At 39.7% G+C, this 19,177-nt stretch overlaps 2 protein-coding genes across 3 annotated transcripts; one reads left to right on the top strand and one right to left on the bottom strand.

The window, feature by feature from the left end:
• Positions 1–1,120: 1,120 nt before the first annotated feature.
• LOC144704215 (Protein kinase superfamily protein) lies at positions 1,121–5,034 on the top strand. 2 transcript variants are annotated; one of them, XM_078576541.1, is made up of 8 exons: positions 1,121–1,348; positions 2,157–2,304; positions 3,107–3,363; positions 3,460–3,586; positions 4,032–4,305; positions 4,439–4,571; positions 4,651–4,737; positions 4,814–5,034. In XM_078576541.1, exons 2-8 carry the CDS (start codon positions 2,190–2,192, stop codon positions 4,943–4,945), a joined length of 1,125 nt encoding a protein of 374 aa, XP_078432667.1. In that variant the 5' UTR covers positions 1,121–1,348; positions 2,157–2,189; the 3' UTR covers positions 4,946–5,034. The 2 variants fall into 2 exon arrangements, with proteins under 2 accessions (XP_078432667.1, XP_078432668.1); XM_078576542.1 differs by lacking the exon at positions 1,121–1,348 and adding an exon at positions 1,378–1,546.
• LOC144704214 (phosphoribosylformylglycinamidine synthase) lies at positions 4,943–12,165 on the bottom strand. The gene is made up of 7 exons (XM_078576540.1): positions 11,279–12,165; positions 8,834–8,889; positions 6,106–6,215; positions 5,837–5,996; positions 5,657–5,749; positions 5,357–5,488; positions 4,943–5,224 (listed from the first exon to the last, which is right to left on the bottom strand). The coding sequence occupies exons 1-7, from the start codon at positions 12,027–12,029 to the stop codon at positions 5,174–5,176; spliced, it is 1,353 nt and encodes a 450-aa protein (XP_078432666.1). The 5' UTR covers positions 12,030–12,165; the 3' UTR covers positions 4,943–5,173.
• Between the last annotated feature and the right edge of the window lie 7,012 nt (positions 12,166–19,177).

The following is a 19,177-nucleotide window of genomic DNA, read 5'->3' as shown; positions in this document are numbered from 1 at the left end:
ACTTTCCCAACAAACTAGAGTTTGAATTTTTTTGTAGTTATTAAATGATAGATTGAAGATGAATAGGATAAAAGTGTCCATTTCTTTCTACATGTTTGAAATTTTTTTCGTTAAATAATCTCTACTTTGAAAGCCATGTTCTGCCTTCGGTAACTTTATAATCATATTCTCTATGATGACTTAAAAATGTTTATGGTGCTGTGCAAGTACATAAGTTGAATTTATACAAACCAGAACTTTGCATTTTTTGCACAAATATTTTGATTCTATCTAGATAGCCACTGTCAAAAGTATAATTGATGTATTATTCTCCTCTTTGTCAGTAGATATCATTTGTGCTTTAAAAATAAATGGCTAAAAACAAAAGTGAACCAACACCTTCTGACATCAAACATGATATCCATAAGCTTTGACGATCTAAAGAGGGGTCCTTAATTCCACATTATCAATTCAGCATTCCTTCCCATCTCTCCATTTCACATTCAGTTTCATATAAATTCATATTAGAGAATGACATCCATCATAGATGTCATCACCGAGTCCGAGGGAGACAAGAACAACCAATGACTCCACACTGACCTGCTGAGGTCTTGTTATCGTATCTCTTTACTGTTTTGCAGGCGAAGGCGAGTGGGGCGAGTGAGTAATTAGGATATGTGCACTCGCTCCACGCCTAAAAACTCTTGCAAACACTAAACCTTTCAAAATGTAAACCTTCCCCTGGCACGGCTTGATCGAGCTACGAGTACGGCCCTCATAGATGCCAGCACAAAGTCCGAGGGAGACGAGAACAACCGGTGACTCCCCACTGACCTGCCAAGGTTTTTTTATCGTATCTCTTTACTGTGTTGCGGGCGTGGGCAAGTGGGGTCAGTGAGTAATTAGGATATGTACACTGGCTCCACGCGTAAAAACTCTTGAAAACACTAAACCTTTCCCTATATAAACCTTCCCCTGGCACGGCTGGATCAGGCTACGAGACAACCCTTGGATTGGTCCTACCCGGCACCGTGTTTTTGCAAATAATAAATATGAATAGCTTTTAGATGGGTTGGATGGGCTACAGCTTTCCTGTCTCTGAGCCCAAAATCTCTCTACAAAAACGGAAAATTTCACGGTTTTGTAGCTTTTCAAAGACGTCATATTTACTCGCTCAAACGGCCCGAGAGAGAAACCGCGTCAACCGGCGAAAGGGGAAGTCCAGCTCGCCTTCGTGCCCTCCGCAGAAGCCCGTGGCCACCTCCTCTTCGCCATCTCTTCTTTTTCCCGTGCTCAGAAGTGGTTTTAATCTCTTTTGCCCCGCCAAGGGAAAGTTTCAATCGGCGTCGCTGTCCACCCATGATTCCAGGTAAATCTTGCGGGGATGTGAGTTGGGTATTGTTTTTCTTCCTCGCCCAATCCTCCCCGTTGTTGGGCTCAACTTCCATTCGTTGGGCACGGCTTTTGTAATCCGCCAAGTGCCAAGCATTCTCCTCAAGATCTCTCCATCTCCATCTCTCTCTCATTTGATTCTGTTTGCTGTGCTGCCACTCTCGCTCTCGGATTGGTGCGTGGAATTTTCATGCTCTTTTGATGGATCTTTGTTGCCGTATCATAGAAATATATTTTTGCAAAGGTTTGAATCGGGATTTATTTGTGTGTGCGCCTGCTGTTTGGGATGTTGGGCAGCAGAATTGCCTCTTTGTTTTATCTTCTCTGTTCCACAGGGAGAACCTTTTTTGGATTTGTATGCCTTGAACCCTTCAAATTATGTAATAAGTTCTTCCGTTTTATGTAAATTTGTGTTTTTTTTGGTCCCTCTTTTCAGTTTTTTGAATCGTCGGAAACGGTTATCACGGTCAGTTTTTGTCTCCCTTTAACTTCTATTTCATGACAGAAAACTTCAGTCTTGTAATATTTTCTCTTTGATCCACTGCAAGAATCCTTTTTCTACATGGAGACCATGAATCTTTCAAGTTATCTATTAAATTCATTTTTCCTTCTCATGCCAAGTTGAAGTTTTTTCCTTTTTTCGATTTCTTCCCTTGTCTTGAGTTTTTTAATTTTCGGAAATGGATTATATTGGTCAATTTTTTCATTAAACATTTCTTTCATGAATTAAAACTTGAGTTTTGAACGCATGGTTTCTTTAACTTCGTATGTTGATTCATTGACAGTGAGAACACATTGAGCCTCTTCATTTGGTAAACATGGGACGTCGCTTCGGTGAAAAGACGACGAAGAGAGACAGAGCTCTGCGTTGGTTTTGCTGTTCTTCTAAATCAGATGATGTTTACCGACCTAATGAAACCAATCCTGCCGATGGTATAGTTTATGACAATTTTATTGTTATTGCCATTGCATCCTGTGATAACTTCGTAGTCGACTTTGATTGAAAACTGATTAAGATTCTGAGGAATCTATATTTTTTCAATTCATCACTTTTAGATATTTCTTATTGAGTCATTTTCAGCTGAATAATGTGCATGAATAGAGGAAGTAGGAGGTTTTTTTGGGCTCATTTGTCATTCATCTCACTAATACTTTGTTTACCAATATACAAAAACCCTTTGGAAGAGGTTATTTCCAGTGAGGTAGTTCTTGATTGATGGTTGGGATAGATTTCTAGAACACCTATGATCCCTGGAAATAAGTTCATTATTGATGGTTTGGATGTATTTGAGGAAGATGGAGCACCAGGTATTTTTTACTCATGTCTCTAAGGTCGCCTTTTATTAATATCTGGACTAACAAAATGTGTTCTACAACTGATGACTTTATTAGAATTTGCCACCAATCCACATATACGATTTGTTGAGACTGGAATCAGCCCATTATTTTGGATTTATTTTTTCTGAGTACACCAACATTTGGCTTCTTGTTCATTAATGAGATGATATCTTGTATTCCTGGTACTTCTCTGGTTTTTGAGATCCAATGATCTCCAGCCACTGTTAGATCTTTCGATTCTTCTTTCCCTCTGTCATTATGATTCATACGTGTGCAATTTGTTTTTGGCCTAGATCCCTCCTGTCCATGTGTACGGAGGTTCACAAAGCTGGGTGATCTTCTTTATTGTTAAAAAAAAAAACAAAAAAAAAAAGATTCATACGTGTGCAATATTCAGGGCACATGAAGAACTCAAAGCCTAGTACTGCGGCCAATACGGCGACGCAGTCAGTGGAGTTGCCCATCATCGAAGTCCCGGCCATACCTTTCGAAGAACTGGTTGAAAAGACTGATAATTTTGGTTCAAAATGCCTCATTGGGGAAGGTTCATACGGCAGGGTGTACTACGCTTCTTATGAGGATGGAAAAGATTTTGCAGTCAAGAAACTTGATGCTTCTTCCGAACCCGAACCCAACAATGAGTTCCTAATCCAGGTTTTGAATCATCTCATACAAGGGTGACATCATGCAATTCATTGACAATTTTAATAGTCGGTTTTTAATCCCTCCCCCTACTTGTTGATGAATTAGGTCGCCAAGGTGTCAAAGCTGAAGCATGAGAATTTCGTCCAGCTGCTGGGTTACTGCGTTGAAGGGAATAATCGGCTGCTAGCTTATGAATATGCCACAATGGGCTCTCTTCATGATATTTTACATGGTAATGAACGTTGTTTCTGAGTCTACTAAGCTTCCATTTTTCTGTTAGTAGAAAGTTCCTCTCTCTCTCTCTCTCTCTGGGTCTTTTTATAGGCATATATATATTTATATACACTTTCTAGAAAAAGGGTTTATATATTCTGAAATGCAATGTTCTGCTTGTGTCATCTCCCTTTATCCGTCAGTCAATATCAGGAAAATGTTCACAGCTTCTGGAAATTCTCCTGTTTTGTTGTTGTCATCCTCGTATGCTTCTATATGCCTATTTTATCAACATATATTTTGATGTCAACTTCAGTTTTCTCTCTCTGTTTGTTCATGAAGTACCCCATGGTCTGTTATCTCTCTCTCTATCTATCTATCTATCTATCTATCTATCTACTTGGCCTAAGTCAAAGTCATACTAAGTGATTCCAAATTTCCCCTCTCTACCCTCATCCTGTTAGGGCGGAAAGGGGTACAAGGGTCGCAACCAGGGCCAGCACTGGACTGGATGCAACGAGTAAGGATTGCGGTGGACGCGGCACGAGGCCTCGAGTACCTCCACGAGAAGGCTGCCACACCGACCATCCACAAAGACATCAGATCCAGCAACGTCCTTCTCTTTGAGAACTTCCAGGCCAAGATCGCCGACTTCAACCTCCTCAACCAGGCCCCCGACATGGCTACCCGTCTCCACTCCACCCGCGTCCTCGGCACCTTTGGTTACCATGCCCCAGAGTAAGATAACCCAAAACCCTAAACCCTAAACCCTAAATCCTGAAAGCGTGCTCGATGAACAGTTGGTCCCAAGTTAGGGCAGAGGTGGAAAATGGCTCTGCTGTCTCCTTCTCACTCATCAGGTGCTTCACAGGTATGCCATGACGGGTGTCCTGAGCATGAAGAGCGATGTGTACAGCTTCGGAGTCGTCTTGCTGGAGCTGTTGACCGGGAGGAAGCCGGTGGACCACACGATGCCGAGGGGCCAGCAGAGTCTTGTCACATGGGTGAGTGCAGTGACCGGATCCGGTACTTCTTTGGTGTTGGCTTAACGCCGTACTGATTCTAAGGCTTGGTTCTTCCCAGGCAACTCCAAGGCTGAGTGAAGATAAGGTGAAGCAGTGCGTTGACCCAAGACTTCGAGGAGAGTACCCGCCAAAGGGCGTGGCAAAGGTCTGTTTTTCCTCCCTATCTCAGTTCAATAATTTGGAATATTCCTAATTTGGATATGTTTCATGCTTATATGCAGCTGGCAGCTGTAGCAGCGCTGTGCGTTCAGTATGAGGCAGACTTCAGGCCCAACATGACTATCGTTGTCAAGGCTCTTCTGCCACTACTCTCCCCGAAGCCCGCCCCGGCCGCCGAAGCTCCAGTCAACTGACAAAGAAAGTCTGCCTATTTATATTCCTTGTTTTTGCTATTTTTGTACATAGATTTCCAGCAAATAAATGATGGATCGGCTCTTAAGAACCGGCCATGTCAGTGAGAGACACCCGCCAGGGAAAAATGTTGGAGAGCATTGGAACTATGAAGATGAGAACCAGTTGAGAGTGAGAGAGAAAGAACCGTTATAATTAAGATGAGGAGTCGGCCCTCCATGCAATGCCCTTCAGACTCGCATGCTGTTGTCTCCATTGGGTCTTGTTTCTGTGAGGTTGTTCTGAAAGAAAAGGAGAAGGAACTGTCAAGCACTGATGCGTTTTTAACAGAGACATTTACTCTCTATTTTTTACTTTGAATATGATTTATAACATAGTTTTAACTTCATTTCCTCTCTTGGGATTTCGCATACCAAACCGAGGGCTGCTGCTGGCGTTATCCGATTCTCTGAGCCACAGGCTTGTCCGAAAAGATTCAAAAGATGAACCCTCTGTTCCATTGTCAAGATTTTCTGCAAACCTACTGCCACCATCTCCATCTCAGCCTGAAAGATATCATTTAGAAATTGACAATATCTTAAACTCAACCAAATACAAAATATTCCCATGACAAAAGGCTAGGAAGAAATGTACAATTTTTCGCAAAAACCAAATTATGATTCAAAATGCACTGAACAAAAGTAAATTATGGTTTGAAGGGAGCGGAGGCATACGGAGTGGTTTTCGAGAGGAAATATCCAGAATATTCTACAGAGCTTCCCTAGCTCGTCCTCTGCCTCCTGTCTACGCCCCTGAACCTCTAAAGCCTTCAACCAAACAAATAAATTGGTTAAATTGAATCATTAAAGCCCTCAGGAATAAGAGAAGACATTAGTGAATGACTATAGCCTAACCCAAGCTTGCAAGACATGTGATCGTGTCTTTGCAGCAACCGCTCCACGCAGAATTCGTATTGCATGAGTATTTCCAATCCCAATGTCACCAGCAAGGCCGGCAATGAAATTTCTAATGTTTTCACCATCGATCTGGACCTTGGAAGTAGGGTCTGGAGCTCTATGTCAGCGTTAAAACAAATAGAATGAGACAGCATACATGAGAAATTTTAATACGATGGAACCCAAGAATCAGATTAAAAAGAAATTTCATGGGGAAATGATGGTACCTATAGCAAGCCTTCAAAATAAATTCAACTGAAGCCCGATAGAATGAATCTCGGGAGTTGACCGTGTCAAAAGAGACTTTAACGCCAGAAGTCCTACATATCTGGCGTAACTGCAGCCATCACAAACCATAAAACTCATGTTAATTATCGTAGAAGCTGTACACAAACTCTGTACGACTAAAATAAAACCATGGCTTATAGAGTCGTTATCTTTGACAAAAAAGCTGAGAAAAAGGAATTCTGATCGAGACCTTCGGTAGTTCTCCATGTGGGAATGATCTTGGAACGATAGAGAGAGAAAGAAATAACAATGGTTACAGAGCCCATCAATGCCTGAACCCCCCTCCGGCAAGGATCACAAGACCAAATTCTGTCATTCGAAGTCTGAAAACTCCACAAATCCAAAAACTTACCTCCTTAGGGGAGGGCTACACGTATTTAAATGGAACTATTACTAGGACAAAAGACAGAAACCCCCCTGACAGGGCTAGGGATTGCCTGATATTCAAATATCATCAAAGAAATGTCACGTCTCGGCTTACATTGGTGATACATCGCCTAAGTTCAAGAATCGACCCCAAAATTCTCTATCACATTAAACCGATCTGGGGAAAAACTAGGGAAGTCTGACAATGGGCCACAAGCACATCAATCAATAGAAGCCAGCATGGGAATTGGCTGCAGAACAGCCAGGAGCTTAGGATAAAACTGGGTATGGAACGTGGAGATGAGCTAAAAAATGTGCGGAAGACGTTTGCGTTAGGGTTTTGGAAGGCCACACAGATACCCATATGGAGTGGAGAATCCCCCATGGATTCTTTCTGGCGTGCATCTGGAGCATTGGCGCCAGCAGGAATGTTGAAGGTCGCAGATCAGAATTGCTCTCATACCATGAAGAAGTCCACTCGAGTTGGATGTTAATCAGAAGTGAGAGAGAGAGCAAGGAATAAACAGGGCGACAGGAGGAGTCCTGCCGCCCTGGGAATATTACAATGTAAATCCAAACCCTTTTTACATGGGGTTCCCCTATCCTTCTATAGAAACAGACCCTATCTCCACCACAAATGTTGGCCAGGAACTGTGGAATGGTTTGTGATATTGCCTTTCCGATTCTGAGGTATTGTTAACGACAGAACCTGCTTCTTGAGAATCATGTTTTACTTCAGTCAGTTGATTCACCCGAGTCTCTTGTGAGAGATAAAAGCAATGGAACCTGAAGCAACCACGTTTTTATCACAGACCTTTTGGGAGTTCGAAAATTATCATTCTATATCTTAGAAACCAGTAAGGTAGGATACACTGCACTCCTGTCCATATTGGTCCCTCAGTCGCATGCACATCCTTCCTCTCATTACAAATCTATTTTGATATTCATGAAACCAAGCACGAAAAACTTACACTAATATGACCGTTCTAAAAACTTATACTAATAGTGCGGGTACAGAGGTCATAAACTAAGGCTTTTGGATGGATGAAAACGGAATAGAAGAAATCCAATCTGGCCCGATTCATCTATTCTAACCTCTGGAAAGGAGTTGTGGACAGAACTCTTTCATCTTCCATACCACTGCATGCTATTCTGTTATCAGTTTCTGTTTCATTAACCTAGAATTTACAATTATCCTCCATTCTGTTCGATTGTCCGTTGTATCTATCCCTTCAACTAGAAACTGATCGAAATTAAAAACTCCGAGATAGTTAATGAACGGACTTACATTCAGTCGCATTCTACAAGTCCCATTCTGCCGTCCATCTTCTGAGATAATACCGGCCTGGGCTATGAGAAATGCCCACCCGGTTAGGACCATCCTCTCTATTTAAGGCATTGGCTTCTCGGGAAAAGCTGGGAAGACTAAACGTGAGTTTCTGGCTCCTACCCTTCTCCCTGCCTCTCATTGCCATAACCCCTCTCCCTTTGATGACACAGATGATCTTCCCCAAACGTCAGCCGCATCCCTCTTGCGGCTCATGAAATCTTACCTCGGGCACCTCCTTCATCTCTTCTTTCAATTCCCCGCACTCACATTTCCTCTTCTAAAACTACAGTTCAGACCTCTTTATTCGGAAGCTATTTGAAAGTTTATTTAGTAAAGTTCACATGTTACATTGGATAAACAACGATACAATCCTAGGCCATATCATCTTCCATCCAAGAACCTTGCATAAAATTATGATAAACGGATAGGGAATTGTTTAATAACATTCAAGGCTGAAAGAGTATTGACGTTTAACCCGGATATGTAGGTCATGCAGTTTTGTGTATGGATCTGTCATAATGATACTGAAGCCCAACCCTGGTAAGGGTGTTTTAGTCCTTCCTCTTCCTGAATGCTTGAATTCAGATGGGGTAGCTCTCCCTCAGGAGGCCAGGCAAGTAGTATTACTTTGTTGCTGTCCAATTCTCATTGGATTTTCAGCCGACTTTCCTTTTGGGTTGATCTCCTCCAACCTCACTACATAGATATCTCTCCTATCCCTCCCTTCCACTCAATGATCCACACCCTTCGGAGATTACATTAAATTTGATCCACAGCACATAAGTCTTCACCATGACATGCACAAAAAATAGTAAAAGCTCACCTGGTTGAAATACAAAAACGATAAACTAATCTAACATAAAAATGAGCAACTGGATATCAAATAAACTTGAGAGATATTCATGGCCCTCGATGGGTTTGGATAAAAGACAGTAGAAAAAATGATACTGAACAGGTGGAGGAAAACTGACTTGTATCATATCATCTTCTTTATAATCCTTTCCGCTCATTCTATTATCTGTGATTGCTGGAAAATCCATGTGTAGCCTTTTGAGGGAAATAGAAGTTAAAGCCGATAAATGAAAAGTAGGAAATGGATGACGTACCTGTTACAATAATAACATTGCATCATGTTTTTACTAATTCAGATATTACGTAAAGACCATAATGAGAAAAATATAAAAATAAATTCAAAGGCCGCACATTATTTCTCAAGCAATGTTCGCCACACCTCTAAATTATGGTATGCAACAGAGGCAAGTTCTATATGCTGGTGACATAAGCCCCCAAAAAGTTTTGGTGGTTTAAAGAAAAAAATGATGGTGCAATGTTGGACAGTCCCCTGTTTATATTATATTTTCATCTTATTAATCTACTAATGAGTCACATATTATTAGTGGTCCTTTCTGTTTCTTTTTATGTAGGTGAGTCCAGAGAGTACGTGGCTCACTGTCCTCTTAAGATGACTTATTTCCCACATAGGGAAATTGTTAAGATCCTGACATATGCTCAGAGACCGAATAATAACTCAAGTATGAAACTTCAAGAAAATGCTGCACATAGTAGTGCCGTTCAATAATTCAATCCAAGCAAGATCCAAGGAATAGTGGATAGAGATGAGATGAAACGAGAGGTAACAATGGCCTAGAGATGTGATCGAATTTCCTCCCTAGCTGACTTCTATAATGGATCATCTGTGTACTCTTTATCCATCAGTTTTTGAACCACGCAATGGATACAGGAAAAATTGATGTCATGAAGAACTGGCCGGTACCAAATACCCCATAACTGTGGGTCTTTTTGGGGCTGACTAGTAATCATAAAAAATTTATCTCACAATATGATAGGATCCTCCCCAACTGGTCAGGGGAAGGCCGATCTGAGGGGGTAGGGATCGGCCGGGAACAAGCCGCCTGAAGACAGTGAAGTAGAGACGATCTTGAAGGACGGGGATTGTAGAGGGAGAGAGAGAAACCAGACCTAGACGAGGAGATGGGAGACAAGAACACTTATTTATTCTTCTTCTTCTTCCTGCCTCCCCTCCTAAAGGGAGGGCATCCCTATTTAAAGGAAACACATAATAGCCAAATGACTAAAATGACCCTGTGGGCTAGCATGATGAAACTACCCCTACATAGGTTGAGGATCCTCTCTAGGATCCTATCACAATATGCCACGAAAGCTCAACCTCTCACTCTCTACTTAAAAATAATACTTTTTCCTGACCGGCTGAAGCTGAAGAAGCATTCAAATCTATGAAAACTGCAATGGCTACCACACGGGTACTCAAGTTATGATATTGCGCCAAGCCGTTCATAATGGAGACAGATGCTTCAGGCTTTGGCATTGCAGCAGTTTTAGTTCAGTACGCTCAACCATAGCTTATTTCAGCACGGTGCTATCAACCAGAGCTCAATCCAAATAGGCAAACGAAAGAGAACTCATGGCTGTGGTCTGGACAGTGCATAAATGGAAGCTCTTGGTCAAATGGAAGATTCTGCCAAACTACAAAACTGCATGGTATTATGTTGACGAAGTTGAAAGGCAGTTTCCAAGATTCTGCCAAGCTCTTGGTCAATTGATCTTCGGGAGGCCAGTAATGATAAGGTTCTCCATAGAACCTATCATAGAAAGAAGAGACCGTGTAATTCAGCACGTGAGGCAATCCAGACATATGCTGATTCAAATTCTTAGATGGCGGAAGCAGGCAGCCAACAAATAAAGGAGACCAGGGACTGTGAGAGCATTGATTTTTTTTTGTGATTTCCAAGGCAGAGCTGCGGATTCTTGGCTAGCAGAGGGATTCCCTCAACTCACGGGGCCTTGATATCTACTCGGCCACTGCTACTTCTCATTTCATGTCATCTCTATCTATTCTTGCTCAGATGTTGCTTGGATTGAATTCTTGGACGATATTACTATATACGGCATTTTCTTGAAGTCTCATACTCTAGTTATTGTTTGATCGATGATCATAAGCCAGGATTGTAACAGAGATAAGTCCCTCAAGTGTGACATGGGGGCCACCCCTCTCATTCTGTATGGCCTTTTAAAAACAACCTATGCCCACCAATAGAACAGCCTGTTGTTTTTGGCCAAAACCCTTGCCGACAGGGAGCAGCAGGAAAGGAAGAATAAGAAAGCTGGACCAAGTTTGACATGCAAGCTTCTAAAAGGGGAAAATACCACAAATAAGATGCTTTCTCCGCAGAAGCAACCACTACATCTCGCATCCATTGACTAAAGTTGATGAAATATATTTGATGCTTTCTTTCCAAATAATCAGCTAATGGGTTAAGTTTATCACACCATAACAAATAAGTTAAAACCCATAAAACGCACACAATTATGAAAAATATGAGTTTTATCAAACAGTGACTGAAGAAAGTAAGGCATAGAGAGGGAGATCAGCTGACCTCGGACAAGTCGATTAGCTTCTCTTTGGAATTCTTCTTTCCTAAGCACGGCCATGGAAGAGTTTGAAGCAGGAACTGGCCACCATTCTGGCAAATTCTCTTCAGGGACGACCCTCACCACTGTGGGCACAGTCTTTCTTCTCTCTTTCTCGTTAACAGGGGACAAAGGATTAGCTAATCGACCTTCTCTCCTCCAAGTCGTCTCCAACCCCTTCTGTCGCCTCCCCACAACAACCTCTCTTCCACCAAGACTGCGGTCCCTTCTAACCACCACCCAATTTCCAAATCCCCAAGTCCTCCTCAACCATGTCATCGACCAGATCATCACTCGAGCAGACACGACCGCGACGATACTCCAAAGCACAAAATCCGCCAAGAAAAGTATAGACGATTTTTCGCAGGAGAAGACGATTCTTCGATCGCCTTCAACCCTAACCGACGTCCGAAGATCGTGGAAAGCCTCCTTACCAGAGGAAATGTACCTGCGGAGCCGTCCCTCGGTGGATCTTCGGATCCTCCTAAGCTTCGCCGACGCGTTTTCGGCGATTTCCTCCATGTCAATGGCGAATTCAAACCTTCTATCGGTCGGGGGAGGGTTCGATCTTGGTTTGGGCTTGGAATAATCGGGAGAACGACCGAAAAGAGATGAAATGGAGCAAATTGGGGGGAGATTTCTCAACATTGGCTTACATCTTCGACGATTTCTTGCTTCGCGGGTGGGAAACAACGCCAGTGGAGAACGCGCCTCCATTTTCGCTCGTTCTTGCTGGCCTTATCGAAATCCAAACTCGAACTGGAGTAGAAACTGGCGCGCGACAGGAATTGAAATCTTTCTTGCAATTATTCGAGAAAGAATGGGACTTGTCAATCTGAATGAGCTCTTAGTTGAGCTCAGCAACGTTTATATAGCTCGTTCATGTCGGCAAACGTCATCCGTTACGTCATCCAGAGCGAGGACGACTGTATGAGAGAGAGAGAGATAAGGAGACCAATGAGAGAAGGAAAGAAAGAGACCAAGAGAGAGAGAATGAGAGAGGTAGAAGAAGACCAATGAGAGAGAGAGAAAGAAAAGGAGCAATGAGAGAGAAAGGTAGAAGAAGACCAATGAGAGAAGGAAAGAAAGAGATCAAGAGAGAGAGAATGAAAGAGACCTAGGGAGTGAGAGAGAGAAAAAAGAGGCTGAGAGAGAGAATGAGAGTGAGAGAAAAGGAGAGAAAGAGAGAGAGAATGAGAGAGAGAGAGAGAGAAAAGGAGACCAAGAGAGAGAATGTGTGAGAGATAAAAGGAGACCAAGAGAGAGAGAATGAGAGAGAGAGAGAAAAGGAGACAAAGAGAGAGAATGTGCGAGAGATAAAAGGAGACCAAGAGAGAGAGAATGTGTGAGAGAAAAGGAAAGCAAGAGAGAGAGAGAATGAGAGAGAGAGAGAAAAAGAGAGAAAGAGAGAGAGAGAATGTGTGAGAGATAAAAGGAGACCAAGAGAGAGAGAATGAGAGAGAGAGAGAGAAAAGGAGACAAAGAGAGAGAATGTGCGAGAGATAAAAGGAGACCAAGAGAGAGAGAATGTGTGAGAGAAAAGGAAAGCAAGAGAGAGAGAGAATGAGAGAGAGAGAGAGAGAAAAGGAGACCAAGAGAGAGAGAGAATGTGTGAGAGATAAAAGGAGACCAAGAGAGAGAGAATGAGAGAGAGAGAGAGATAAAAGGAGATCAAGAGAGAGAATGTGTGAGAGAGAAAAGGAGACCAAGAGAGAGAGAAAGAGAGAGAGAGAGAGAGAGAGAAAAGGAGACCAAGAGAGAGAATGTGAGAGAGATAAAAGGAGACCAAGAGAGAGAGAATGAGAGAGAGAGAGAGAAAAGGAGACCAAGAGAGAGAATGTGAGAGAGATAAAAGGAGACCAAGAGAGAGAGAGAATGTGTGAGAGAGAAAAGGAGACCAAGCTAGAGAATGTGAGGGAGAGAAAAGGAGAACAAGAGAGAGAGAATGACAGAGAGAGAGAGACACTGGGAGACAGTAAGATTTAACCATACAAAATAATTTGCTCATGTGATCCATATGACAAGGATGTCGTCCGATGACGGAAGGAAGAGGGGACGTGATGGCAGGCGACGTGTGATGCAATTGTGACGAATTTTCTCAAAACCCAGGGATGTGTGACGGGACAGGAGACATTATGAACGATGCTGCACAGTTTCATCCGGGACATGTCATTCCTAGGATTGACACTATTTGTATTTGTCCCTTCATGTGCCATATATATTATTTAACAGATGTCATGAAAGTCTATTTTTTATTAGTTATATTTACTGCTAAATACTGTTGAAATTATTCATGATCCTGACCATCCCACACAGAAACATGCAATATTTCAAAGCAATGGTTTTTTGGGCGCCATTCATGTTCATCGTTATATTTTCCAAATAAGTGTAGATGTAACTATTTCATTTTATTTTAATACATGTATTTAATAAAACTATCTTCAACATATCATCCAATAGATAGTTGTAATAAAATAATCTCTAATTATTTCCTGAGTGCTTTACTTAATATTTTAAAATATTGGACTAATGTCTTTTTTTAGAATTTTCCTTTTAGGAGGTTAACATTTTTATCAATGAGCTCACTGTTCTATCATGAAATTCCCCCTCATAAAAAATTACAAAATACCATACAAACATCATACTATGAGGATTTGTCGCAGACTGATAGTTTTTATCTTTAGTTTTGTCTTATTTAAGTTTTGTGGCAATTATACTGCATAATAAAAGACACAATATTTGAATATAATAGACCAAATTGGTGTTTTCTTGAATATTACAAATATATCACAGCCTAAATGACCTTCTCAACCTTGCACATTAAAATTTAAGGTTGGTGAAGTCATGGCCAACGATGGGAGGATTCCTCTGATCATCTCATGAATTAAAAAGTTGAATTGTTTAAAAGATTAAGGTGATGAATGAAATCATTTTTAGTTGAATTGAATGCTCTAAGATATTAATTTAACTTTCAACCTCCATGTTGAGACCTCTTTAGACTTGATATAATGAGTTATTCAAGTTTTATCCAGGGAATAAAATGTTGACAGGAAAATTGATTAGTTTTGTGTATTTTGTATGGAATAATTGTCCAGTACCCAATAATTTTAGGACAATTTGAATTTCATATTTAATTTAAAATTTAGAAGTTTTTGGACAGTTTGGTTTTATTTATTCATCTTTATAAGTTTAGATTTTTAAGATTGAAAATATATTTATGGAACTGCATGCTGACATCTGCCTTGTCATTAAGAACTTACAAGAGTGTAAAAGCCTATAAAGATCAGGTAAGAACGCATGGATTAGTCTACTTAGAAAAGGAAAAAGTGTCATGATTTAAACAAAATAAAATAAAATAAAATGTAAGATTATTCCAGAATGAGATAATTGCAATTATTTCAACAGCCTAATTTGAATGTCAATGGAACTCAACCACTGGTTTTAGATAAGGTTTAGACATGTGGTTTGTTGAAAACATTATGCAAATGATAATCTAGGAATCATTTAATTATAAAATAACATGTCTTCAAAAGCTCGTGATAAAATAATATTAGACAACATAATCTAGGGAGTATTTTATTTATTAACAATAAATAAACCAAAAAATAGGTTATGGGTGATTCATAAGCAAGGAGGTTGTGTAATAAAAAAGTTCCGTTTAGGTAAGACAAAAAATATTTGAGAGTAGGTTATGAGGGGATAAATCAAATTTAATGTTAACCCTTTATATTTCAAAATTAAATCATTCTCGAGATTTTCCATCGACTCTTTTTATGTCAATTATACACCCTAGGCTAACACTAATGTTCTTCAATGGAAAATGATATACTAATGTGAAAGAAAAGAAGAGGACGGAACAAATGAATATAAGATTGAATGATTTTGAAAGTTTTCTTTGTGATATTGATAGTCAACAGGAACCCAATGCCCATAGCACTGGTTTCCACCCTGGTTTTCACTAAGCCTTTTTGTCATTCAAAGCCTCTTTGAGGTTCTTCCTGGATTATGTTCTTAGAATGCTCTTGCTGTTATGACATTCTTATTATGATCCTGGCTCTCATCTCTTGGAGGCTCTCTTTTTCTCCCCCTCTCTTTATCTTTTATATATTTCTCTGTTTCTTTCTATTGTCTCTATATTTTTTCTCAATCTTTATCTATCTCCCTCTCTCTCTCTCTATGCACTTTTATAATCTCTCTCTATCATTCTAATACTTAATTCTCTGGGTATTAATCCTGGAGAGAATAAAAAACTTCAATGAGTAGAAGAGAGAGGACAATATAACGTTTTTTTCTTTGTTTGTTTATGAGCGTTTGTCTAATTTACATACACAAACATGTTTTTCTGGTATGTAACATGGAGAGGGTTTAACAAGGTTACAATGGAAGGAAATTGCGATGATCTTAAAAGGGTAAAATGTATTCTATCTAGTAGGGAATGACCAAAATTTTCCAGAAAGGACCAAACTAAGACTATCAGTCTATTTCAGTTTGAGTCAAACTAGAGTGAAGACCAAAAAAATAATTATTAATTTATTATTACTGTTACTTATATTTTATGAAGAAAAAAATGTCCCTTATTGACATTACAGAACATCATGTGCACTCTTGAATGATATCCCCACTCTTCCAATCCCTCATGTTTCAAACTCACCTAGTCACCACAAGCAAACCCCTCACTGCCACCTACCAATTGTCCATTACCCCTGATTGCCACCCGCACTGTCGCGATATGTACCTTACCTTGCTATCTGGTGATATTTGTTATGATTTTTCATATCTCTGAAATATTTTTCATGATTCAGTCATTCTTTTTGGTGATATTCTTCCATAAATTATCCTATTTATATAATTTAATTCTTTATTTTATTAAATCTGTGTGGTGATATCGTTTTGTAAATCATCATATGTATTTTTTATTTCATCATTCCATTAAATCTATTTGGTAATGTCGTTTTATAAATCATCAATTAAATATACGGCTTCTTTTTATTCAATTAAATATGTGTGGTGATATTATTTCTTGAATCATCAAATATATATCATTTCTTTATTAATTCTATTTGATTCCTGTGGTGATATCTTTCTGTAAAGAGTTTGATATCCACTACTTTTTATTATTTCCATTCAATATACACACTAATATTATTTTTTTAATATCCAGTGCTCAATGATTAAACTCAAATTCATTAAAATATCATTTAAATTTTATAATCAAAAAATGGCAATGGAGTATCTGTTCATCTATTTTTTTCCTAATGAACACTTCATACATGCTGAAAATTCACAACTACGTGAATCCTTGAAAGTGGCTGAATAGTTTATTGTTTAGATTTGAATTATTGAGCCTGATTATGTGAAAAGTCCAGATTTAGGGGTTTTATCTCATTGTTTTAATTCAGACTTAACCAACAATATTAATGGAATTTCTATTTAAACACTCTATAGGTAAAAGAGGGCAAGTAAGGGGTCAATCCATAGAGGCAGAATTTTAATATCAAAGTTTTTCTCAAGCTTGGATCTTTATGGATTTTTAATTAATTTATAAAATTATCTATGATTTAAATTGAATCATAAATACAAAGAAAAACACTAAAAATATTTTAAACTAATTTTACTAATTTTAATTAACACCAGAAATCGAAAATAAATATTTTTATCATATTATGGAATTTAATTTATACCAAAAAACCACTAGAAATATTAAAATGAGAGTTAGAGATTTTTTTAGATGTTAAAAACACTAGAAATTGATTATGTTAATTTTAGAGATTTTTTTTATTTTTTAGAATTTTTAAATGTAGAAAATATATTTTTCCAATTATTTTTAATTTTTTAATACTAAAAATATAAATTTACCTTTTTCTTGCAATCGCCGGCAGTGGCGGCGGCAGCGGTGGTGGCGGAGCTGTAGTGGGCGGCGGCAGGGGGCAAAAATCAAGTTTTCAAAGTCTTAAAAATTTATTTTTAGGCCTTTTCTGGATTTGAAATAGAAAATGATGGAGGATCTGGAGAGAGATAGGGAGATATTTTAGAGAGAGAAATAATGGGTTTCGAGAGAGAAAAGGTCTAAATAAAGAGATAGAGAGAAAAAATGAGTAGAGAGTGTAGAAGGAGTTTGAGATGAATTTGAAGGTGTAAAAGAAGGAGATTTTTATGAAATTTTGAGGGGATAAAATAGAGATATGGATGAAGGTCTAGAGAGAGAAAGGGTCTATTTTAGAGATATAACGTAAGGAAAATGAGTGTTTAGAGTGAGAAAATGATGGATTTTAAGGGTAAATGGAGGGCTAATGATGGAGAAAATGGAAATCTAAGTTTCTAAAACCTCAATGCATCAATGCTTCCTCTCAAGTATGGATCCTTATATTTTTCAAGGATCAGGCTTTTTAAATGGAGGGCTAATGAGTGAAAACTTCAATAAACTTACATCAAGAAGATTGAGTAACCTGGATTCTGAAATATGCTTTCTCCTGGTGGCCAGCCACTTTCTAGAGCACGTCCTGAATGAGAATAAATGAGGTAGAAAAAATTATTTATAAATTTGAAGAATTAATAAAATACCCTTTCGGGCATCTTCTATTCCCTTTTCTTGCCATTTTGCCTCTTTTTCTCCATTGGTTGGGAGCTTTGCCTTGTAATTTCCAGCTTCTTTCTTTTGTAAGGTGTTTGAAGTCCCAGTAGGTAGGTCAGGTCGTGGCCCAACTGTTGGGTTCTAGGGGCCTTGAGATGGATGAACAAATACAAAACGATGCACATCAGAAGACTCTTTGCGAATCGAACAACATCGATAAAAACATTAAAACGAAGTACCTTTTCACGGATCACATCCTTGATTTCTTCGATCCCGGAGTGAGACGAGTCGAGCTGCTCAAGTGTGCAGCCTCTAGACGTATCCACGCGGTCCTCGGCGCGTCGAATTTCCTCCTTCTCGTTGACAAGCCCCGTTCTTTCTCCGTCGGCGTCGTTACGTCGTCCCGATCACATCAGGGATGGAGAGGGGTTGTGGGAGAGTGGAGAAGAAGGGGAAAGGCCCCTGAACAATTCTGGCATGGGTGAATTTTGTTCACGGCCTTCCCCTATTTATGCAAAGTGGGTATTTTTCATAAAACCCCCCAAAACTTAAGTATATCTTCCAACGTCCAAAAGACCATTCGCGTGTGACCCTCTAGGCCCATGTATCAGTCTAGTTAACGACTCCAGCGGCCCAATAACCTTTATTGGCCTTCCAAATTAATGAACTATTACATCATATTGATTAATTAATGTGAGATCGATTTAACCCAATCGATAGGTCGAGTCTCCAACACGTGGGGTGCCAAGCTACACCTCGTGTCCTAGAAGATACAAAGGAGTGTGTATCGACTCACTCATGGAACCTGTTCATCATCGGTTACCATGTATGTATAATCCCTCATCCACTTGATGCTCCTTGGATGACTTAGGGTATGGTCAACTGTCAAATCCTAATCGGTCATCCGAGTTAGTACTGATGCATTTGGAAATCATTGGAGAACTCTTCTCTGATATTTCACTACCTTGGCCAAGGACTTCATCGCATCGTCTTCCTTGAGCTATCACATATTATATTGAGGGAGGACAATCCCATATTGACCACTCAATCATCTTCGTGAACTTCTTGATGTACCCAAACTTAGATCGTTTGGAATCCCATGATTAGAGACTCATTGGCCATAGTCAAAGTACAACCGTCCATCCACAAGACGTCTTTGGTGTCTCAGGTCCAAGGACCACTTACACAACCGTGACGTGAATCGACCTGATTGACAGTTTGGTATAATACCATTCAGGGATTCGTATGGATCAATTCAGTGAACTCTTTCTACTAAAGAGCACCCACTGTCTAT

This window comes from Wolffia australiana, chromosome 6, assembly GCF_029677425.1.
Source record: "Wolffia australiana isolate 7733 chromosome 6, ASM2967742v1".
Classification (NCBI taxonomy): Eukaryota; Viridiplantae; Streptophyta; class Magnoliopsida; order Alismatales; family Araceae; genus Wolffia; species Wolffia australiana.
This window is presented reverse-complemented; position numbering and strand designations above follow the sequence as displayed.

Excerpts from the sequence above, each read along its gene's own strand:
- LOC144704215 (XM_078576541.1), top strand. The coding sequence starts at position 2,190 with ATGGGACGTCGCTTCGGTGAAAAGACGACGAAGAGAGACAGAGCTCTG. Across the intron at positions 3,587-4,031 it reads TCTTCATGATATTTTACATG|GGCGGAAAGGGGTACAAGGG; the intron begins GTAATGAACGTT and ends TCATCCTGTTAG. Across the intron at positions 4,738-4,813 it reads CGCCAAAGGGCGTGGCAAAG|CTGGCAGCTGTAGCAGCGCT; the intron begins GTCTGTTTTTCC and ends GCTTATATGCAG.
- LOC144704214 (XM_078576540.1), bottom strand. The coding sequence starts at position 12,029 with ATGGAGGCGCGTTCTCCACTGGCGTTGTTTCCCACCCGCGAAGCAAGA. Across the intron at positions 5,750-5,836 it reads CACATGTCTTGCAAGCTTGG|GCTTTAGAGGTTCAGGGGCG; the intron begins GTTAGGCTATAG and ends GTTTGGTTGAAG. Across the intron at positions 5,489-5,656 it reads TTCCTCTCGAAAACCACTCC|GCTGAGATGGAGATGGTGGC; the intron begins GTATGCCTCCGC and ends GATATCTTTCAG.